General features: G+C 36.4%; 1 protein-coding gene across 1 annotated transcript in view; it reads left to right on the top strand.

Moving 5' to 3' along the window:
- The window catches only part of nos1 (nitric oxide synthase 1 (neuronal)), a 52,424-nt gene that overhangs the window by 17,484 nt on the left and 9,854 nt on the right, over positions 1-25,086 (top strand). The window contains exons 6-20 of the mRNA XM_067405500.1: positions 1,288-1,429; positions 1,904-2,043; positions 3,909-4,083; positions 4,699-4,800; positions 6,162-6,356; positions 7,768-7,853; positions 9,896-10,040; positions 14,149-14,253; positions 14,523-14,581; positions 14,816-14,932; positions 16,396-16,570; positions 16,916-17,054; positions 17,533-17,611; positions 18,189-18,382; positions 24,370-24,539. Of these exons, the coding sequence (XP_067261601.1) occupies positions 1,288-1,429; positions 1,904-2,043; positions 3,909-4,083; positions 4,699-4,800; positions 6,162-6,356; positions 7,768-7,853; positions 9,896-10,040; positions 14,149-14,253; positions 14,523-14,581; positions 14,816-14,932; positions 16,396-16,570; positions 16,916-17,054; positions 17,533-17,611; positions 18,189-18,382; positions 24,370-24,539 (2,023 nt within the window). The remainder of the gene's footprint in view (positions 1-1,287; positions 1,430-1,903; positions 2,044-3,908; positions 4,084-4,698; positions 4,801-6,161; positions 6,357-7,767; positions 7,854-9,895; positions 10,041-14,148; positions 14,254-14,522; positions 14,582-14,815; positions 14,933-16,395; positions 16,571-16,915; positions 17,055-17,532; positions 17,612-18,188; positions 18,383-24,369; positions 24,540-25,086) is intronic.

The following is a 25,086-nucleotide window of genomic DNA, read 5'->3' as shown; positions in this document are numbered from 1 at the left end:
AGCCCTTTTAGCCAGCTGAAAACACCAGCACTCTTCTGAAAACGTCTTGCTGCGGGTGCTTGAGAGTACTTCAGTGGCGCAGCGTTTTTTTTTTTCAGTTGAGTGGTATGATACAGAATTTCCATGGAATTGTTACTAGTATCTGATTTAACAAATAGTTTGTTTCTTTGTATAAAATTGTTGACACAATGTAACGTACTTGCTCTGGCACTAGTTTTGGATGAAGAGACGTTCTTGTTGTCGTTCGTTATTATTGTACAAGCAGAATGTGACGGTTGGTCAGTGTGGTATTTGCCCCACCCTCCTCCACTGTGATTGGACTGCTGGGTTAAAAGTGACAGTGATGAGTGCTGCGTTTTACCCAAATATGAACATTCTTCAACTCTCAGCAACCTGTAAAAAAAAAAAATAGATGTTCAATACCTCATCACGCTGCTGGCGTTTTAAAAATGTGGCGCTCTCATTGTAAATATTTGGAAAAATACGCTAGCCTTGGGAAAAAATGCTTTGGTGGACACACGGCCTTACTAACTTATCTCCGTTACACTCACCCCCCTAAACCTCACTCCCATCCGGGTCACGGCACCAATGAAACTCCTCCGGCTCTACTAGCCCCACTCCAAGCAGGATGCGATCAGGCATTTCTGGCATGGGAGGCAAGCACACTAACAAGGATGCTAAAGACCAAAGCCTCTAGCTTCTGTTGCTAGTACGCCTCTTGAGATCACAGGAGTGAGGGTTACCCGTACAGCTCTTACTAGTTTGCCTTCGTCACACTCACCCTCCTAAACCTCACTCCCATCCAGGTCACGGCGCCAATGAAACCCCTCCAGGAATCGAACCTGCATCTATGGCATGGGAGAGGGACACACTGACAAGAACGCTAAAGACCGCAACCTCTAGTGTCCGTCCCTAGTGCACCTCTTGAGATCAGAGGAGTGAGGTTTACCTGCACAGCTCTTACTAGCTGGCCTTCGTTACAAATTTACCCTCATACATACCTATGTTAAATGTAAACTATATTATTGCCCAGCTCTAATGTGCTAAATGCAACTATAAGGTATGAAGACATTAATATATTATAAACAATAGGCTGCTTTGAAACAATATGTATTGTAAAAAGCGCTCTCCATATAAAAATGCCTTGACTTAACAGACATGAACTGGGAGTCACTTAAGTTTGATTTCATGGAATCTGTAAAACTGCCTGAATTAAAAGATTAGAACTGTAAATTCACCAGAGGGATCTCAGCATTACCTCAGTGATCTCTTGTCTCTGATGTGTAGATCGGCTATTACCATCTTCCCCCAGAGGACAGACGGGAAGCATGACTTCCGGGTGTGGAACAGCCAGTTAATCCGGTATGCTGGCTACAAGCAGCCTGATGGATCAATTCTTGGAGATCCAGCTTCTGTGGAGCTTACAGAGGTGAGATGGGAAGCTACATTGCAATAATTCCGATTGTCAGAGTCACAGGCATCACAAAAGCATCCTACTTACATGTTAATTGAAGCAGTACACACAAGAATAAAGAGTCAAACCGATTCATACAAAACTTTTTTGGCATCATAGGTATTTCTTATCATAATTAGGATGACATTTGTTTAATTTAATGTAATTACTTGTGTTTGAGTTGTTTTAGGGCAGTGCAATCTGTATTTTGGAACATGGTTAAACAAGTTAAAAGCTGGTCCAAGATAGCTGGGTTAACCAACATGTCCAAAAAACCAGCTTGACTACCTTAGGACCGACTGGTAGCTGGTTTGTTGCTGGTTCAAGATGGTCTAGCAGCCATTGACCACAGTTAACAGTTTTAAGCTGGATTTTCCAGCAGGTATTTATCTTGTTGCTCTGTTAGATGATCCTATAGAAGTTGTGTTCTTGTTTGTTTTTGACTTACAGATCTGTATACAGCAAGGATGGAAAGCTCCAAAAAGCCGGTTTGATGTTTTGCCCCTTCTTCTCCAAGCTAATGGGAATGATCCTGAGCTTTTTGAGATTCCTGATGATCTTGTACTTGAGGTTCCTATCTTACATCCAAAGTAAGAAGAACCAAACATATTGTAGAGTTTTTTGGGGGTCAATCTGTTTGGTGAAACATTGTTGAATCACGTCAGTGCTTAAAACGCTTTGCACCTGAAAGGTTTTTCAACTCAGAATGTGATAACACTCTGCGTCAGTACATACCAAAGGAAAATCACATATCAGAGAGGCTGTAATGTGCAGAGCTTCAGGATGCATAGCAACAGGGAACTCAAGCTGAGAGAGTGCCTCTTATGCACGTACATTCAGGAACGTGGGCTAATTTGGCATAAAACTTGCCCTTTTTCCAGATCCTGCCTTAGTTTGCTTGTTTAATGCTGTCAGTTTGACACTGATGTGTCTCAGAGATGATCAGATTGAGATACTTGACATAGGTCTAGATCTCATAAGTCATGCAGATGAAGTTAAACTTCTTATCAAACACTCTTAAAAATAAAGGTTCTTTATTGGCATCTATGGTTCAATGAAGAACATTTGACATCCATGGAACCTTTCCATTCCACTAAAGAGAGTTCTTTAGATCAGTGGTTCCCAACAATGTTCCTGGAATCCCCAAAACACTGCACATTTTCCATGTCTCCTTTGTCTGACACACCCATTTCTGGTTTTGGAGTCTCTGCTAAGGAGCTGATGACCTGATTCAGGTGTGCATGATCAAGGAGACATGCAAAATGTGCAATGTTTGGGGGCCTCCAGGAATGTGGTTGGGAAACACTGCTTTAGATTATTAAAATGTTCTTCACACTAAGAGAAAGATGGTTCTTTAAAGAACTGATCAATGAAAGGTTCTTTGGGGAAACAAAAATGGTTTTTTTAAGGCATAAGGCAAAAAAATATATATATGTATATTTTTAAGAGTGAAGGGTAATAGTGGATAAATGCAATAAAACTGAATGAAATTTATGAAGATATAAGTGAAACCAGTAAGTCACTTAAAGTCAGCTACATATTCTAGTGACTGAGTAAAAAGTAAAACAAAATGTTTTCTTCTGCTCATACACTGCTCAATTGCGAAATAAACAACTCGACTTTTCTGGCATAAATGAAAATGACAGTGGTGCTACTATTATTCAAGAAAATTGCGATTAGGCCATTCTTGAGGAGTAAACCTTGAATTCTGTGTTGAAGTTTGGCTAAAATATGCTTGTTTTATACCCGCAATGTTTCTGTGATTTAAAATGTGTGGGAGGTTTTTATACAGTATGCGAGCAATTTTGACATTATGAAGTCAAATGCACACGAATCAAACATTCTGAGGAAAAGGCCACATACCTGAAGCACTGGTAAAGAAACTACCATTATGAGACGGTTAGCAGAAAAGAACAACAATTTTCAGTACTCAACTTTTGCATTGATATAATGCCCATTATTGGCAGTTTGTCTCAAAACTCTCAAAGAATTGACCAGCCAAACAAACACACCTAAATGGAGGAGATGCATTTGCGTAAAGTTTCTTTTCAAGAAAAATGCTGGTATTATGACAATAATGGACTCAATCACTGCATTATTTAGTGCAATAATTGTGTGAATACTTCTGCATGGCTCAGCCATTCTTCATTTATAACAGACGGGTGGAATTGGCCTTTTAGCTCAACACCTGAGACACCTGCAGGTGCTGGTTTAGAGATAATGACAGTTTTGGCAGTGCTTACTATGTTTTTGCAGAGAAATTATGATGAAAACTGTAAATGGAATATTCTTCAAGCTTAATGGTGTACATCTGCATATGCCAAGATATTCCACTGACTCCATTACGTTATGCAAATAAACCCCAAGAACCTTTCGTTGCAAAACATTTCTGCATGTAACTTTTCTCCCTGTGCTGAATTTAATATTGTCCACTCTCCTGTCTGTGTCTGTTTAGGTTTGAATGGTTTAAGGAGCTGAATCTAAAGTGGTATGGCCTTCCTGCCGTGTCAAGCATGCTGTTAGAGATCGGAGGACTGGAGTTTACCGCCTGCCCCTTCAGCGGCTGGTACATGGGGACCGAGATCGGTGTCAGAGACTTCTGCGACAGCTCTCGATACAACATTCTTGAGGTACCATACCAGACACCCATAATTCACCCCTGCATTAATGAGAATGTTTAAAAAAAATCACACTTTTGAACCCAAACTGCATTACATTTGTTCATTAACATGCATACGCATTAGATATTGTACTGCTGCAGGAAATTAGAAATGACACTTTGTGTTTGACAATCCATTATAATGGATTAAGTTGATTATATGGTATATTACGCATTGTTTATAATTTTTGAATTCAGTATTACAATCTCTCCTCCACATTTACAATGAGTCAATAACATCCTGACTGTTTACCACAAATAAAAATACATGCTCAAATATAATTCAAATAATCTAAAAAAAAAAATGTTTTACTCAAATCTGATTTTAAATCTCCAAAACTAATTTATGTAAGAATCAGCCTTCATATCAAAAGGTTTTTAAGATCATGAGAAATACATATTCATGTCAAGTGTGTCCAAAGTTTTGACTGGAAGTGTATTTTTAGATTCTTCCTGGTCGCTCCAGATCTTCCAGATCTATAGAGGCAGATCACAAGTGGCAGTTCTATTAACCTCGGTTCAGATCCAGAGAGAATACAGTATGAATAGTCTCCCTGTACAGTATGATTAATTCCCTCTATTACAGGAAGTAGCTACAATGATGGGGCTGGACACGAGGAAGACTTCATCCCTGTGGAAGGACCAGGCTCTGGTGGAGATCAACATCGCTGTCCTTTATAGCTTTCAGGTAGGATGAATACATATGGATGGATGAATCTCAGGATAATATGTCAGAATCATATTTAAAATCATAACGAAAATATAGCCTATTTTAGTATCATTAATAGTTTGGACATGTGGCTTCATTTTCATCTATCGATCCATAGATCTATCTATAGCGTTTTTTAGCTATTAAAATCAGTATAATTTACAAGCAGTACAATAAATACTACCACAGTTTAGATATTAATACTTTATTTTACTTTTTCATTTTAATTTGACGTGAAGATGTGTTGACTTGGCATGTAAATAACGTCACAACATCAAAAAAGCCCCTAAAAGTAGGCTTTATTGTCTTTTATACGAAATATAATTTTTTTCTTCGTTTGATTTTGTTGTTCACCCACATGTAATCTTAAACTCAGCCTTATTTTCTGTCACGTTTATTTATATTTGCCAGTATCTCATTTTTCAGTCCATTTCTTTACACAGCTTCTCCAAGAGCCTAAAAGCAAATCCCTGTGTTCACATTTATGCAGCATTCATAGAGACTCGTGCAAGCAGACAAAACATTAACCGGCTTTCACAAATCAAAGAGGCTGAATCCCTTCTGTTCTATTTATTATAGTTAAGCACCTTGGACATTTAACTGAAAGCTCATGTGACTGAAGAAGTATGTTTATTGATATTTATTGCACACCCCCTGCAGTTTGTTTACCCACAAGACCTTATTCCTTGCTTAAAAGGCTTTTACTGTACGGTTTCAACACTGATAAACTAATTAGATGTTAGTAAGTAGCCGTGTTCAGTTTCTTATCTTTCATAATTGCGGATGGAGTCAAAACAATGACAGATAACAATTAAATCTTCTTGGAAAAGTAGATGTGCTGCAGTACAAGCCAATCTGAGGATTTAATAGCAGGTTGTATTGACTTACGTCAACATGCTGCATTAAGCATTACAAGCTATCTAAAATGCATTTGAAAATAACCATGTCCATGAATGCAAAAAATTATGGGCATTGTTGCTGTTCGTACTGGATTTGTGTCAGATAAAAAAGCACAATTTTGGGATTGCACAATATTGTGGACATTTCCTTTGTCAAGCATTGACATTTTATTGCATTTAATACTTCATGATTCTATTATAGAACATCTGATAATTGTATATTATATTAAAAGACAATATACTTTTCAAAACAAGTACTTCAGAATACTAAGCAAACCCCAAAAAGCCTCTTTTATTTTTATTATTTTTAGCTGATATCAGCTCCGTGTTGATTTGCTTCACATGCTGAATTTAACTTCCGTTTTGGTCTTTTTATAGCTGTTTTTTTTTTTTTCAGCCAGGAAGTTAGAAGTCTCACTTTTTCCAATTTTTCCTTTATAGATGTCAAAGGTTACCATAGTAGACCATCACTCGGCCACTGAGTCCTTCATGAAGCACATGGAGAATGAGTACAGGGTGAGGGGAGGCTGCCCGGGTGACTGGGTTTGGATAGTGCCGCCCATGTCAGGCAGCATTACACCTGTTTTCCATCAGGAAATGCTCAACTATCGCCTAACACCTTCCTTTGAATACCAGGTAGGTCTTTTGTCCAGTTTATGTTTAAGTTTGACTTATTAGTAAAGTCATAAATATAACATAAGCATTAAAGTACCCCTTTTCTGTAGTGTGTTATCAGTGCTGGGTAGTTGCTGATTACATGTAATATGGATAATGTAATCAGATTCCAAAAATTAAGTACTTTTAATTAGATTATATTCCATTTTAAAATACTCGTAATCAGACTACAGTATTTTTTTATCAATTAAATGATTACAAATTATTCTCACAATGGCAGTAAATTAAGTAAAAAAGGTTTGTGGAATTCACCCTTTACCATGAGTTTGATTGACAGGTGATCTGACCAGTCATAAAACTGAATCTGCCATTTTGTTCAAGAAACAAACCAGACAGGAGAGTTAGTAGACTCTTTCCGCCATTGAAACAACATACTTTCTGATGTTCATTCATGTTTATTTCCTGCTATAACTAGTAGGAAGAGATGATCAGTTCCTCTTGAACTAAGGCGCCACAGCAATCTGTCACGGCACATTAAAGAGCCACAAAACAGTATTTATTGTTTGAATTTGTTAAAAAAATGACAAAATTGGAAAGCTGAGACTTTGTTTCATACCAAAAGTAACCTGCTCTGTCTTGTCTGTCGGCGCATTGTCAGTGTCAAGATTATCCTATTCAAATCAATGTGATAAATGAGTTACTGTAGGTCAAAAGCAATCTAAAAGTAAACAAAAAGTAGTCAGATTATATTACCTAAAATGTAATATGTAAAATGTAAAATTGTAATATTACCTAATATGTATCTGATTACGTTACTAACTACAGTTTTTGTCGTGTAATTTGGAATCAGTAACTGATTACAATTTGTAAGTAATCTACGTAAGTAAATTACGTAAGTAATTGTGTGTTATATAGCTGTTTGTGAATGTAAAAGGTCTGCAAAAGAAAGAACCAATTCTGAACTGCCTAAGTAGGCTTGTAATAAATTTGCGTAAAGCCAGCCCATAGTTTTCACTGGCTATCGCGAACATCCACTTTGACGCGCCCTCAAACACTTTAGCTGAGACTGAAAGAAACAATCGGCAGATGTAAAAAGCTAATATTATGATATAAACAAACAACACTACTGTTACATGACTTCAACGTCACCACCACTAAGCAGACAACTCTTTCAATCTTTATTTAAAATCTACATATTGGAAAGTTTGAGTTTGAATAGTTTGCAAGACTGCGAGTATAAATACAATAAGGCTGTAAAAGTGGACTATTGAGTAGATGAGTTTACCTGATCAGCGTGATGACGTTTAATTTCTCACCAACCTCTGTCCCATTTAGCCAATGAAAGAAATAAAACAATCAGCCTATTGTGCTCATAATTGAAATGAGCTCTGCAGCTTTCTCTCTCTCTCTCTCTCTCTCTCTCACTCTCCAGCCTGACCCATGGAACACTCACGTGTGGAAAGGGGTGAATGGAACACCCACAAAGAAAAGAGCGATTGGATTCAAGAAACTTGCCAAGTGAGTGGGTGAAGATCTCGAGACCTTTGCGCTGTTTGTTTTTGTCTTGAGCACAAAGTGTATGCTGAGTTTAACCTGCACAACGCTTCTGAGGCTGGCCGTCTGCAGCGCTCCAAATCTTTGCCAGCCTTTTATTGTAATTTTAACCCTTAGCTCAGGAACTTCAGTAAGTGGTTGTGATAATAGCTGTTTAAGAGTGCTTTCCAGCATATTTTCCTCACAATAATGCTGGAACGGCTGCAAATAGTGTGAGTCTAACTCACTGAATCACACTCAGGTGTAATCAGGTTTCCTTTCAGTGTCCCTTTAATGTTCAGCCTCTGTGCTATTACAGTAATTGCCTGCAGGATATAAGTAGCTATGTTTATGTGATTGTGTGGTCACGGAAATGAGGGGAAAGTGTCTGTCAGTGTGTTAAACTCTTACTAAGAGATCATATTCAGGAATTGCAATGCACATTGCCACAATCGATGAGATTTTTAGTGCAACAATTCATCCTTGCTGACATTATAACATGTTACCCAGGAAAAAGACTATAAAAGACTTATATTCAGGAATATAATCGATTTGACTACACTGACACTATCGAATGAGAACAAAACTAACCCCAACCCTTACTGAATTGAGCTGGATGTTGGCACTATTGCCAAGGGTTGCCAGGTTTTCACAAGAAAACCCACCCAATTGCTACTCAAAATTAGCCCAACACACTAACCCTGCTTGAATAAATCTCAATCTCAGGTAGATTATTTGTAGTCTCATTCATCAGTTAGAACAGGCGCCTCAACCCTTGTGGTGTGTGTGTGTGTGTGTGTTTGTTTGACAGCAGCAGTTCTAGATCTTGGAAGAATGACCAAGCAGACAAGTAAATATATATATATATATATATATATATATATATATATATATATATATATATATATATATATATATATATATATATATATATATATTTTTTTTTTTTTTTTTTTTTAGAAAATATTAACTGTCCCCCAGTAAAAAATGTCATTCCAGGTGGTAAAATACTCTTTTTGGCAGGGGTTCTCCTGGTAAAATTCTCATTCCAGGTGCTAAATATCATGTTATTTGGGGTCGTTTCAACCCGCAGACGTGAAAAACAACCCATTGCAACAGTGTTAAAGTAGCCCAATAACGCGGGAAAACTGAAAACTTGCCAACACTGCTATTGCCTTCTGTAGAGTTTATAATTTTTCAGAATTGATTAATTTTGCAACATAGACACTGTTTTGAACTGAAATGAATCAACATTGAACTAACTTGAGCTGAATAATGACACTATTGTCTTCTGCAGAGCTGCTTATAGCTGAAATTAACTTTTGAAAAATAGCTTTTCACTGTTATATGGTAGGGGGCGCTAATACACATCTTCTGAAAGTGTAGAGAATCTCTTGATCAAAACAGGAAAAAAAGGAGCAGAAACAAGCGATAAAAGCATTGCTTATGCACGTTGCAGTCTTTTTTTTTAAACAAAACAAAAGCACTAGATTTTCTCAGCTTTTTGTTCAAAATGTTGCTTTTTTTATGAAACTTACCCACTTTTAAGTGTTGATAAAAAAGAATGCATAAAGGTAGAATAAAATGTCTTGTTGTTGTTGTTGTTGTTGTTGTTTGTTTGTTTAAAATAAGAGGCTCTTTTCCTTCCTTTGATACATTGCATGTTCAGATATTCATACAAAATATTCTGGAGGCCATTCAATTTTTGTGAAAATGATCAAAAATGCTGACAACTTAAAAAAAACGCTGGCGGGAAAGAATTAATGAACTTTACAAAGTTACTGAACTGAATCAACACCAAACTAACTTGAGTTGAAGGACACTATTGACACTATTGTCTTTTTAAAGCTGGTTTACATCAGAATTTGAATTTCTTAGATCTGATGAAGTTTGTATCATTGATTCTGTTATTTTCTTGTTTACTACTGCTTTCAGTATCTGTATTGCAAATCTGTATTGCATAAAGCACTATATACAGTAATGACATATTGACATTGACATCTGACATGTTTGTGTGCGACTTGCAGGGCTGTGAAATTCTCCGCCAAACTCATGGGGCAGGCCATGGCCAAGAGAGTCAAAGCCACCATCTTGTTCGCCACAGAAACTGGGAAATCGCAGGACTATGCAAAAACACTCTGTGAGATTTTCAAGCACGCGTTTGATGCCAAGGTAAGAATGACGGGCTTATTGAACCACACATAATAGATTGACATCTGTGTGTGATTCTTAAAACCCTTCCTGTTCATCCCAGATCAGTGCCTCCAGTGGATTTGCACGTAAACACTGATGTAAACAAAATGACAAAGAATATTGACACAAGACATGTATATCCGCATATCCCCTTATGGTTTCACAACCAAAATCTCTCTTCCAATTCAAGGCTATTTTCACACCAAAGTGCACTATGCGAGAGCTTACGCAAATGTGTCTTTTGACCCAATTTCCTTTGCTCCAGTGCCATAAAATGGCAAGAATCAATACACCCATGCATTGAGCTGTAGGTTAAGATAAGATCACATTACACTCCAAGCTATGTGACATCTCAAACAAGAGTATTGAGTCCATCAAGTATTTAGCCTTGGGATAGCATTTAAATGCAAAGTTATTTTTATAATCTAGCAGAATAATCAATCTTGTTCATGTGTGCTTGTTATTACGTGATTTACATGCAGATGACGCAGATATACCACTTCTCTCTCTATTTCTGCATGTCCTGAAGGCGTTTGCCCTGCCACACGCACTGATGCGTCTTTTCTGTTAATTGTATCATGGCGCATTAGCTGCTCGTTAGACACCGTACAAACTGTTCATTACTGCTACACCCCTTTTGGCGGTATGTCAGGATCAAGAGATAACGTGCCTCCCATTCCTGATGCACATTGTGTGATTTTTCACACTCGAAATCTCTCCGAACGCTTATCTAATAGTCAAACTTTTGCTTCTGGCTTACAAATGAGACAGAAAAACCAATCATGTCTAGTGGAGGAAGTATTATGTATGTTCTCACAAACAGTACTAGTAATTAGATTACATGCTTGCTGGTGCAAAACTGGCCTCTGTGATGAAAGGGAGCTCTAGGTGGTTGCTTGCTTGCTCCCTACTTCAGTTGATTGATTGATTGATTTGATTGATTAATTGTTGTAGTTCAAACAGAAGATTGAATTATACTACAGTATAATACTTGGGATTTGAGTAAAGGTCTTATCTAAGTGAAAGCCTTAGCCTCGCATATGTATTAGTTCAGTAAAAATAATATGACAGACATGTTGCTCTTGTGGGAAAATGTAAAATAAATAAAAAAGTGGCATAATGCACAACAATGCCGTTTTTTTTTTTTTTAGATGGGTATATATGATAATACATAGATATATGATGTTTATATTAGGGGTGTAACAGTACACAGAAGTCACAGTTCAGTACACTCTAAAAAATGCTGGGTTAAAAACATCCCAAGTTGGACTGAAAATGGACAAACCCAGCAATTGGGTTGTTTTAACCCAGTGGTAGGGTCAAATGTTTGTCCAATCTGCTGGGTAGTTTTATTTAACTCAATTATTGTTTAAAAATTACGGTATTGCTTAATTAAAATTAACCCAAAGTATGTTGGAAATGAACATTTATTAATGTCCAATGAATAATTATTAAACAATAAACATTTATTAAATTGCTTATTAATAAATGTATATTAATAAACTATTAAACTATTAAATTTATATGAATAAAATATTAAAGCTTATTAATAAACATTCACCTTTTGTCTATTATTGTTGTCTCTAATTGCATCTGGTTTTTAATTTCCCAACTATTTTGGGTTCATTTTAAGCTAGTCATATAGCAATTTTCAAACAATAGTTGGGTTAAATAAAACTACCCAGCAGGTTGGGCAAACACTTAACCCAACCGCTGGGTTATAACAGCGCAATCGCTGGGTTTGTCCATTTTCAACCCAACTTGGGTTGTTTTTAACCCAGCATTTTTTAGAGTGTACATTCCTCAGTTTTGGGGTCACGGATCAGTAAGATTTCAGTACAGTAGCCAAAATGGTCACGCTTTAAAAGTTTAGTTTCCAATTGTCTATGACTTTTGCCTCAATAAATTGCTGCTTATTAATAGTTAGAAAGGTAGTTGTTAAATTTAGGTATTGGGTAGGATTATGGGATGTAGAATAAGTTCATGCAGAATAAGGCAATAATATGTGCTTTATAAGTACTAATAAACAGCCAACATCCTAGTATGGATGCTAAAAAAGCAACTAGTTATTAGTGAAGATTGGACCCTAAACTAAAGTGTTACCGGACAACGGAACAAATCCACAATGCTATTTTCTATTATTTTATTTTGAACAGAAAGTAGTGCAAATCACAGTTTGTTCCATTTAGTCCCCTACTTGGTACAGTACAGCTTCCAATAGTGTAGTAAGCACTAAGCAGTAGGTCATATTTTTTTTGCAGGGCTAATAAAAAACAAAAGGTGTTTAATCACAATCAGCTACAAACTGAAAAGCATCTCGTGTTATAAAAGTAAAAAAATAAATAGATTAATGAAAAATAAAACTTGTGCTTTAGGAGTGTTACAATTTGCTCTACTCAAACAATATTTAAACATTCAAATCTTAAGCCCAAACCCTCCTATACTTAATTTTGACCTTTCAAAGAATTCTCTTTTGTCCATGAGCGCAGAAAGATGCATTCGACACTGCATTTGGCTGTTTCTCAATATGCGTTCTTAAGCGATCTTGCGTCCTTGTGTTCTTGCTCTACGTCGTCATCAACTGTCGAAATACAGTTCCAATTCTCAAGAACGCAAGAACAGAGAACGCATGAAAGTACCCAGATGTCGAGGATGCATCGAATGCAAACTTGAGAGAATCAAACCGTTAAAAATCCCAGAGGACGCTGCGGGCGGTCGACATACGGAAGCCTGTAAACTTTAAAGTTCTCGTTCTCACTTATGAGATTCCCACTACAAGCTCGCAAATACGTGATGGCTCGTGAAAGTAAACCGTTTGTTTTGCTTAATTTTAATAAAGTGATAACGTGAAGAAAGCCTGCAGTATTTTTATTGGAATATAAAAAATAATCTTAATATTGACAAAGCCTGTAGGCCTAACACAAAGGCTACTCATTTTCATAAATACACACTGTGAAATAAAAAGATAGGCTATAAAATTATGTGAAAACAATGTTTATATGTCTATAATAATGTGAAAAAAAAAATCTTTTAATAGGTTATGATAATTGTTTGTGATGTTATGTTGTATTTATTGTGCATTAGCCACTTATAATATGCTGAGACGGTCAGTTGAGCAACAAGATTAATCGCAGCACATCTCAATTCTCAAACGATGTGTTCTGTGTCCTCGCGTCCTTTCCGAGTTTGTTCTTTCAAGGTCGCCTGGCAAGACCGGTCTCCACGAGAACGCAAGTCCGTTCTCTGCGTTCTTGGAATTGAGAAACATGTGATTTGCGTATGTGCTGCTTCTTCTTCTGCTTTTTTTCCTGTTGTGGTGGTTAGCAAACAGCGTTGTATTTCTGTGCACGCCCCCTTCTGGATTGGAGAGTGAATCGCCCGTGACTGACTGTATTCGTCGTCCGATTGCATGCACTGAAGCGTGATGTCCGAACCGTACGGCTCAGGACAAATATAAGAAATGTATGTTGAGCAGCAAATAGGAATATTAGAACGAAAGGATCATTGACACTAAAGACTGGAGTATTGATGCTGAAAATTCAGCTTTCCCATCACAGGAATAAATTACATTTCAAAATGTATTTAAATAGAAAACAGTTACTGTAAATTGTAATAATATTTCATAATATTATGGCTTTTACTGTATTTTTGTTCAAATAAATGGTCTTGGTGAACATAACACACTGCTTTCAAAAACATTTTTTAAAAAACAAACAAACTTTTGAACACATAAGCACAATTAAGCACATTTCCCCACATTTTTCATTACTATAATGTGAAAAAATCACATTCCCTGTTCCAGTCACATTCCCTGACTCTCCTCAATGTAATTTCAGTAACACTTTTTATTTGCTAGCTCATTTTAACTAATGCAGCTAAATAATGTCATGGACCCTTATTGTAAAGTGTTACTGTAATTTCTTCTCTCCTCTCTCATATGTCTATAATGAAAAGTGGCATAAAACACAACAGTAGTACTAATGCAACTATTTAGATGGATGATGTTTACTGAGGTCATAATATCATGTACATACTGTATATAGCAGCATAAGTAATGTGTATAATGCAGTATAATATGATCCTGCAGGTGACGTCCATGGATGAATATGACACAGTCGATTTGGAACACGAGACGCTTGTGTTAGTGGTGACAAGCACGTTCGGCAATGGGGACCCTCCTGAAAATGGAGAGGTGAGTTATTAAAATACAAGTTTGCTTTCATACGCTAGTGTTTCACTGAGCACATCAATCATTTTCTTCTGCTTTGAATCTAATTGTCAACACTTTACAACACAACAGAATGTGCTCATCGTGATGATAAAGGACTTCACACATATACTGTACAGTGGAGAACCTGCATTATGCTGACAGGTCCTGGTTGAATTTGTGATTGTGAACATGCGTGGGAAGGGCCGGTAACTTCACTCCTGTTTCTCTTTCTCCCTTTTTCCACTCTACAGAAATTTGGTGCAGCTCTGATGGAGATGAGACATCCCACCACCAGCGTAGAGGACAGAAAGTGAGTGTGTGTGCACGAGTGGAGATGCAAGCGAATGATTTTCTTCTCATCCTCCCACCCATCTGCTTTCCCATAATTAATTTTTTTCAGTGTTTCAGTTCACACACCTACGCAAAGTCTAACATATATGCATCAGACATACACATTTACGCATAACATGCATTTCTTCTCTATACGCTCAAACCATTCACATAAATGCACAAAGAAATCTCTCTCTCTCTTTCTCTCTCTCAGGACGTACAAAGTGCGTTTTAACAGTGTTTCTTCATATTCTGATACCCGTAAATCCTCCAGCGACGAACCTGAAACCAAAGCCAACTTTGAGAGCACTGGACCACTTGCTAATGTCAGGTACTTGTAGTGCCTGTATGTGTATGTATGTGACTTTGTGTAGATCTGTATACTTTGAAAAAACAACAAAAAAACAACAACAAAGTAGTAAGTACATGTCTGGGTTATTCCATCTCAAAATCAGTTTTTTTTAGGATTAGGATAAACTATGCCACAATACAATTAAAAAATATATATGTTTTTGCATTTAAAAAAGCACAATTAAGTACTATTCCCCTTAGATTCTCTCTATATTTTTAAATTGTATTTAAGTGTTGATTAATCATGTGAATATTTATTGTACTTTTATTCTTTAATTGATAACTGATTTCAAAGGGTGAATTATTACATAATTAAGGGAAAACGTTGCAAACCTAAATTAGGCCTAAATTTCATAAAATAAATACTTTCTTCATACAAAATATATTTACTTATTTTACTAGATTCTTTTGTATTTTTCTCTTAAGGATTATTATTTTTAAGTTTTTGCATTGTGGCATATTTATCTAAACACATAATATCTAACATCCTCAACAACTGCCTAAAAAAAAACTATTTCCAATTTTGTGGTGACTTGGACTTGTTTTTCATGATATTGTCCTATATGTCTTTATGTACATGTGTGCATTTCTTCTGGTATCTGTCACTAAATTTAAAGGGTTAGTTCACCCAAAAATGAAAATTCTGTCATTTTATCATTAATTACTCATCTTTGGAACACAAATTAAGATCACCTTCATTTTCAGAACACAAATTAATGAAATCAAAAATTCTGACGTAGAACTCAAAAGTGCTGCACTGTGTTTACTACGTCAACTGTGTAGGAGATTGACATGGAAGAGAAGAAATTGTTGAATAAAGTCATTATTTTTGTTTGTTTTTTGCGCACAAAAAGTATTCTCGTCGCTTCATAACATTAAGATTGAACCACTGGACTAATATAACGATGTCTTTACTACCTTTCTGGGCCTTGAAAGTGGTAATAGTGTTGGCAGTCTATCAGAGGCCAGAAAGCTCACGAATTTCATCAAAAATATCTTAATTTGTGTTCCAAATATGAAGGTCTTACAGGTTTGGAACGACATGAGGTTGAGTAATTAATGACAGAATTTTAATTTTTGGGTGAACTAACCCGTTAAGTTCATCAACTTCTTCAAAACTAAAATACAAAGCACCTAAGAGCAGAGAACAACCATCTAAAATAACTTTAGTTTTGAAAAGAAATTCCATCCTAAAGCAATCAAAAGAAATTTCACACTTTTTGCATGTATGTGTGCATATGCTTGCGTAACATCCTCTCTGGCCTTGAATTTCATCCTGTTTCATAGTTTAGGATCAAAGCTCACAGCCTCTGGCCTGATGTCCACAACCATCCCACTCTTATAATTTACTTGGTTTTGTATATACGGTGTATCTTCTTGTGTGTGTTGTTGTTTGTGTTCATGTGCTTCAAGTGTTTTCAACACTTCGTTTCTCCCATGCAGATTCTCTGTGTTTGGCCTTGGCTCCCGGGCATACCCACACTTCTGTGCGTTTGCCCACGCAGTGGACACGCTGTTCGAAGAGCTTGGTGGGGAACGAATAATGCGCATGGGAGAGGGAGACGAACTCTGTGGCCAAGAGGAATCCTTCAGAACATGGGCCAGAAAGGTCTTTAAGGTACTGCCCTAAGCGAGCAGTGGGCTGCAGTCACTACTTTGCATTGATTGTTTATTCATTCAGTATTCAAACACATATGCACAATTTTATTTTATTGAACTTGAAATGGATTTTTCCATTTTTTTCCATTTTTGTTTTTCTTATTTCATATGTCAGGCTTAACAGGGTTAAATAAAACCATTTAATTTAGGTTTGTTTTGTTTTTTTAGACATTTTTAAGCTTAATAAAAAGATGTAAAGTGTATATTTCTTGCACTGCACTTACACTTATGGTTTAGCTCATGATACATCATAAAAAGTTGTCAAGAATTTGTTTTGATCCTTTTTTTGTCCTTTTTATCCCAGGCTGCATGTGACGTTTTCTGTGTCGGCGATGATGTTAATATCGAGAAAGCAAACGATTCCTTGATTAGTAACGATCGCAGCTGGAAGAAAAGCAAGTTCCGGATGACATACACAGCAGAGGCACCGACGCTAACACAAGGTACATTGCAGCTCTAGTGCCTTTCATTTATTAAGGAATGACTCATTTCAGAAAGCCAATAAGCTTTTATCAAATTAAATGATACTTAAAGTCTTCCCCTGTGAATGGCGAAGCTTTTTTATTTGCCACAAAATTTATGACGCATGCCAACTGACTCTTGAAGGGACTGCCATTTTAGTGGCTCATTAGCTTGACACAGATTGTCTCAGCGCCGTTTTAGCATTACCCAGAGGATTGTAAACACTTCTTATTCAACTGATGAAAGTGTAAACAATGCCTTTAAGGCTTCCGGATCTGATTTCTTATATCATAGACTTTTTTGCTATTGCATCTAAAGTCCTCAAAATGATCTTGAAATGGGCGGCTTGGCTCCATAATGAGTTTTATAGCAAATCAAGTTGTAGGGCCGCTAAATTGTATAGTCTAATTCCACACAGCACATTTTTAACTGTTGATTGGTTTTTGTATCCACTCTCAGCACTTTACAGCATCCATAAGAAGAAAGTTTATGGGGCCAAATTTCTGCAGAGACAGAACCTACAAAGTGCCAGATCAAAGTATGTTTTTTGCTAATATTCTGTCCAATTTCAAATGATCTCATATTTACGTTGTCATGAAAGTCTTTCACATTACGTTTGACTGAGTTCTGCCTTAAAAAAAACTTTAAAAAGTTACTAAACCTTCCTTAGCAATTGTTGCTATCTCTGCCATATTTTCTGAGAAGCTTTTGCTCTTTTCTAATGTAAATCTATGTAGGATTGGTGTGTTTGTATAGTTTTCAACTGAGTTTTTCAAAAAATTATTATAAAATGCTATTTCCATATTGTTGCAATCATTTATTAAACCCTGAAAAGTTAGGAAATTAAGGAAAAGTGAGCTAAATTAATGTCAATAACATAAAGCTAATTTAAGCCTTGAGTTTTTAATCATGTTACTGTAAAATGTAACAATTTATTTTAAGAAAAATGGCAGATAAAATGCTTTTCAATGTCAGACTTCACTCCAGCCTATTATAGCAAAAGTACCCAATGGGGCAAAGTGTATCAAATTGCTATTGTGTATGAATATATCTTTTGTAATCTCTTTAATAATGACTGCAACTGTTTCATATTACGTTTTCTTCCTGTCCATCAGCCGATCAACTATATTTGTACGTCTTGATGCCAACAATCACGAGACCCTGAAATACCTGCCTGGTGACCATTTAGGAGTTTTCCCTGGCAACAACGAAGATCTAGTTACAACTCTTATCGAGAAGCTGGAGGACGCACCTCCTGTCAATCAAATTGTGAAAGTGGAGTTCTTAGTGGAGAGAAACACAGCATTGGGTAACTATGAAATACATGCAAATATGTTTTTTTTTTCTTGTCAAAAAAAAAAAAAAAAAAAAACACATTTTTATTATAAAACTATATGAAATACTATTCATACTATGGGACTGAATGCTTGAATATGATTGGTTGACAAACATTCTACAAACATTTCATGGAAAAGCACGGCTAAAGTAGTTCCAGGCAGGTCTTGACCACATTACATGTCCAGATCACTACACTAAATGATTTCAGTTATTTCAAAGGTCCTTACAGCCTACAACAGCAAAAGAACTAAAACCCACAACGACACGACCAAGCAAATAAATATAGTAAACAATAGGATAAAAACGACAAATTATTTCCAAACTGTAAAAAAATATTTTTATGATTTGTCAAATCAACTTCAGTAAATAATGTGGTTCGGATAACATATTATTTTGAGTTTCTGTTTATTAAACCAATGACCTTCATTGTATTAACTCAAATTTTTAATTTCATTGAACTCAGAAGTTTAAGTCAACCAGGTAATTTACTTTTTTAAGTTGCATGTTTTTCGCAACAATAGTGTTTTATTATGTAAAAAGCAACCTGATCTCATGGAAAAAACATACCTGTGGGAACATCATTGCAAAATGCAAAATACATACCAACACAGTAGGTACATAACACTGCAGTTTCCAACAGAAATGAACACTAGAGGCAGTAAAACAGCAAGTATTTTTAATCCTTTTCATACAGTTATGATTACAGGGTCAGATTATGGATTAATAAAGACTTGTTTTCATGTCTCCTTGCGCAATATTATGTTATGATCTCAAAAAACTTTTTACCATAGTACATGATTTGTAAACGAATACATTTTGGGCTTTGCATCGCTTAACAAGCTCCATATATTTCACTTTTCTGATGTAACAAAGGTTCCTTGTTAGCTCAGCTGATACAGAATTGTACTTGGGATGTGGAGGGCCTGGGTACGAATCCGGTGAAGCATGACTTATGATAAAAGAGCTCAAAGATGAGAGATCAAAAATGAAAACTAGCTAAAATGGCTAAAAGTAGGTTTAGGTGTAGTGTTGGTAAAACCTTATTTTAAAACGTAATGGAGCATTAAGTTTAGCGCCACTCACTGGACATATCAAATCAGAAATGCAAAACAAGCTAACACTTTATTTTAGTTATTTTCTTATTAGCATGCATAGAATATTGGCTATGTATTATTATTATTATTAAGCAGATATTAATGCCTTATTCTGCATGAACTTATTCTACATTCTTAATCCTACCCCATACCTAAACTTAACAACTAACTTATTAACTGTTAATAAGCAGTAAATTAGGAGTTTATTGAGGGAAATTTTGAAGTTAATCATTGATATGTGTTCCCTATACTTAAGTGTTGCAAAAAAAACAATGCAAAAAAAAAAAAACCCTAAAAAAACATACTAGATTCACGTTCATCTGTTTTGGATAAACAGAACACGCTTTTAGCGCCACTCAGTGGACAGTTCACATTATAACAGTCACAAAACATGAATGACGCAACGCATTTTCGTTTTGCAAAAATGTTCCCAAATGTAAATTTTTCCAATGAGCCTGGGCTGATGGAAAGCACATATCTCTTTCTCCCGCTCTCTCCTACTCAAATACACACACATACAGTACGGACACACACTCGCACAGATACATGTTGTCAGCGCTGCTCTGAAGATTTTATCAGTAAAATAGTTTAGCAACTTAAAAGCTACATTACATTTCTCACTAGCGATGTAGAAATAGTGCTGTTATTGAAGCAGATAAACTTACAGTTTTGCTATTAGTAGAAACGCTGCTGCCGAATACTGTTGCCAGATGCAGATTTAGGTAATTGACACAAGCTTAAAGGTGATAGAGAGGATTTTTTTCGTCGACTGAGAATCCAAAGACTGTTACTGAGTTTTTGAAATGAGCGCATGCGTAAGAACAACCCCCCTCCTTCACAGCTCATTTCAAAGGAACGCCTCCCAAAAATCGTGCATTGGAACATGAGTGTTTACCACCGGCATTCGCTGTGTCGTGTTTTTTGGATTCATTATGTCGGACTCACCGCAGGTAACTCATAATCTGTACTTGTTACTCCTGTCTCCTAACAAAAACATTGCATGCGGCGCCTGTGGAGTGTGGAAAGTTACTGGAGCGCGCAGCCGCGCTCGTCTCTCACAAGGAATGCCACGGCAGTGATTGACAAGCCAGAGGGCCAATCGTTTACGCGATGATCGCGTAAACGATTGGCTGATGTTTTTAAGGTCCTACCTCGTGCACAGATGATGTATATTAATATTATTCCTTTCAGTGCACCTAATAAATAGTCTTTTATCAGTTAGTAAAGACAGTTTCAAGTAATATTGCAAAAATGTATAAAACAAAACATCCTCTTTAGCACCTTTAATCTCTCTCTCTCTAATAACTGCATTAATGACTGCATTAGTCTGCTATCAGTGACTTTAAGCCTCTGTCACTAGCTCTTAAATGATGTTTTGAAATTAGCTACGGCGGCGTGGGATGAGGTGCGTAAGAATTAAGTCCTACACACGAGTGTTTAAGGACAAAAACCTGACAAATGTCTTGAAATACAACATCTGAACAATGTTTTGAGGTGTGGTAACCATAGTATAAGCGGAATAATTGACTCCGGGCCGTTGAATTATTAGAAAATAATGCACACCTGCTTCACATCATGGCTGCATTACCACCTCGGGTGTGCATTATTTTCTAATAATTCAATGGCCTTATTGCTTACATACTAATTATTCCTTACATACTAATCCAAAAATGAAAATATAATATGAAATGGAAAAAAGTATTCTAGAATAACAATCTAGCTTAATAGCAGCTTTAAATTGTTTCTTGCAAATGTCAACAAATGAAAAGCAACTTTCCAAATCAACTTGTCTTTCAATCATCTGCTTTGGTATCTTACGGAAAATGACAGAATCTACATAAAATAATCTGAAATGACATATCACTTTTGATGAACAAACAGAATGAGAACAGAGATGCAATGTTTCTAGTACTTTGTCCATATAAGTCTGCCAGTCCCCGTCCCCCCCACCCCCATTCAAACATTATTTTGATTTCTCCCCTTTGAACACAGAGGAAAGGCTTTCTCAATATGCCATTGTCTGTTGAACAGTGCGTTCACCAGGTGTTCTGGTGTTCACAATGAGTCAAAGATCAGGGTAACCTGGTCCATAGTGCTCATCATGTCACATTTACTGAAAAGTGAGCTAGCTTTCATTCATATCACTTACAATAACACTTACAACTGATATCCATCAGGATATTGTACTTAAAACAGATCCTGTATTCTGAGGGTTTATAAATTATACAATTCACTACTCAAAATGTATGCGCTGACATTGAGTAGATTAGCATTCACAAACTCATTATGCTTAACCTGACAATGTGTAAAGTGTGCATGCGCCTTTTTAAATAGTTAAAAATGATTTAAAAAAAAAAAGTGGTTTTGCTTTAAAGGTGCTAAAGAGGATGTTTTGTTTTATACATTCTTGCAATATTACTTGAAACTGTCTTTACTAACTGATAAAAGACTATTTATTAGGTGCACTGAAAGGAATAATATTAATATACATCATCTGTGCACGAGGTAGGGCCTTAAAAACATCAGCCAATCATTTACGTGATCATCACGTAAACAATTGGCCCTCTGGCTTGTCAATCACTTCCGTGACATTCCTTGTGAGAGACGTGCGCGGATTGGCCCTCTGGCTTGTCAATCACTGCCGTGACGTTCCTTGTGAGAGACGTGTGCGCTCCAGTAACTTTCCACACTCCACAGGCGCCGCATGCAATGTTTTTGTCAGGAGACAGGAGTAACAACTGCAGATTATGAGTTACCTGCGGTGAGTCCGACATAATGAATCCACTAACACGACACAGCGAATGCCGGTGGTAAACACTCGTGTTCCAATACTCATGCACGAGTTTTGGGAGGCGTTCCCTCGAAAGGAGGGGGGTTGTTCTTACGCATGCGCTAATTTCAAAAACTCAGTAACAGTCTTTGGTTTCTCAGTCGACGAAAAGATCCTCTTTATCACCTTTAATTTCACTGGCATTATGATGGCTTATTCAATGTTCGCACACAACAATAAAATCAAAAATTTAAATCTCATGTAAATGCAATTCTCTTGCATTGTTAGGTTTTTATAATAAGCTGATACTTGCTAGTTATCAGTGCAGTGTGCGTGTAAACACTCATTTTAACATTTGCATAGTGAATTGCAATTGTATCATATTATTAATCAATTGTAAAACATAATTTAGATGCCACATGACAAATCTCTATATACGATGAATGCAGAATTAATTTGCCTTGGATTCATTATAATCTATGACAGATATTTAGATTAAATAGACAATTTTGAGATCAAAACTTCACCGAGAGGGAAAGATTTTGATGCTGGCATGCTATTCCTTTGCAAATCTAACTGAATCAAAACAATTTTTGATGCCAAATGAAGTGCTTTCAATCACATTTCTATCAGGGTTTCATCTCTTGTGCCAGAGGCGCAGTCCCGTTTCTCTATTTGAGCCTTTACATTCTATTTGTTCTCTTTTGTTGAAGTTCTCCCTCATCATATATGGTTATTTATCTTGCCTCTGTGCATGGAAAGAATTATGATTATTTCACAGTTGTTGTGTTGAAGAGATAAGAGAAGGTGTTAAAGAGATACTACATATATTTTTGGTGGTACTGACCTATCATACAGGACCTATTATCAGAGTCTTTTAAAAAGGTTAGCTGAAGTGAGATTTCTCACCCTTTCTTGTTGAGAAATATGTCAGGATGACTGAAAACTGGCCAGTGACCTTTACAGAGGTAATATGAGGTTGCTGCAACTCTTTCTCCTTGATCTGGCAATCATTACAGATGTGGTCTCATTGAAGCCTGCATTATTGTGCACAAAAGAGGTATTTTAATAAAAGTAGGTGCCTTGGGCACATCATCAGGGTACAGTTCACTCAGAAATGAAAACTCTGTCATCATTTACTCATCCACATGTCCTTCTAATCCCATACAACTTTCTTTTTTTTTTTTGGAATACAAATGGAAAGGTGATGATAAAAAAATGATAAAACAAGCACCATGAAAGAAGTCCAAATTATCTGTCCACTATATTCCAAGTCCTCTGAAGGCATATAATAGTTTAATGTGTGAGGGGAAAAAAGCTACAATTTAAGTCATAGTTTGCTTAAATATTTTCCTCCACCATAACTCTCAAATCTCATCTGCATTTGTGAATATCTGAATGTCACATCAAGTTAGACTTCAGTGATGACAAACTACAGAAGAGATTTTCAGCGAATAATGACTTAAAGGATTAGTTCACTTCAGAATTAAAATTTCCTGACAATTTACTTATCCCCATGTCATCCAAGATGTTTATGTGTTTCTTTCGTCAGTCGAAAAGAAATTAAGGTTTTTAAGGAAAACATTCCAGGATTATTCTCCATATAGTGGACTTATACTGTATACATATACTGTATATAATGTTTTTGTTTTTTTGGAAAATGACCAATCATTTCACTAAATAAGACCCTTATTCCTCGTCTGGAATTGTTCAGAGCCCTTTGAAGCTTCACTGAAACAGCAATTTTGACCTTCAATTCGTTGAACCCTGGTGAAGTCCACTATATGGAGAATAATCCTGGAATGTTTTCCTCAAAAACCTTAATTTCTTTTCAACTGATGAAAGAAAGACATAAACATCTTGGATGACATGGGGATAAGTAAATTTTCAGGAAATTTTAATTCTGAAGAGAACTAATCTTTTCAATTTTAGTTTTTTTTTCTTACACCTATAATATGACTAAAATATAGTGCATACATCATACTTTTATTGAATTTTTGGCTTGATATCAATACATGTTGCCTTGATTTTTTTTTTTTTTTCTGCATGGAAAATAGGATTCTTAACAAATCAGAATCTCTTCATCTTCTTCAGGTGTGATAAGTAACTGGACAGATGAGAGTCGTATTCCGCCCTGTACCATCTATCAAGCTTTCAAATACTTCCTGGACATAACCACCCCTCCTAGTCCTCAATTATTGCAACAGTTTGCTCCTCTAGCAACTAATGAGAAACAGAGAAAGAGACTAGAGGTGCTCAGCAAGGTAAGAAAACACTGCATGCCTGCACACAAACTTGTGTGTTTCTCTAATTATCATGTGAGACATTTATTTGCATCAATACAAGCCGTGCTAAAGCTCAGTAATGATCTAAGACCCGTTTTCATACACCGTATTAGACAAAAGGTGTCACGTCTCCACATGCGTCCCTGCATTTTCCGCCTCAAATCGGCAGTAATTTTCTCAGTTTGATAACTTATTACCTGAAAATCAACCCCCTCCTCCCCACTTCCTTTTTTCCTCTCCCATGCCTGTCTTGCTCTCTCACACAAGCCTCTCAGCGTCAACTCAAAGACATGGAAATATTTCTCTTTCATTGCTTGTTCCCACTGAAAATGGCTGCTTAGTTAGTGAGTCATTCTTTTTTGGTTCAAATGATTCTGATGAAAGAATGGAGTGAAACAGAGGAGAAAGAGAGGTTCATGTCAGTGAGGATGGCAACTCCCCACAGTGTCTCTCTGCCTGATTAAAATAAACATACAATTTACTTCTGTATATTTTAAGCATTTATTTGGAAAACACTAGTGAAAGT

This window comes from Chanodichthys erythropterus, chromosome 13 (assembly GCF_024489055.1).
Source record: "Chanodichthys erythropterus isolate Z2021 chromosome 13, ASM2448905v1, whole genome shotgun sequence".
NCBI lineage: Eukaryota > Metazoa > Chordata > Actinopteri > Cypriniformes > Xenocyprididae > Chanodichthys > Chanodichthys erythropterus.
The sequence above is the reverse complement of the archived record's forward strand: the minus strand, read 5'-3'. Positions and strand labels throughout refer to the sequence as shown.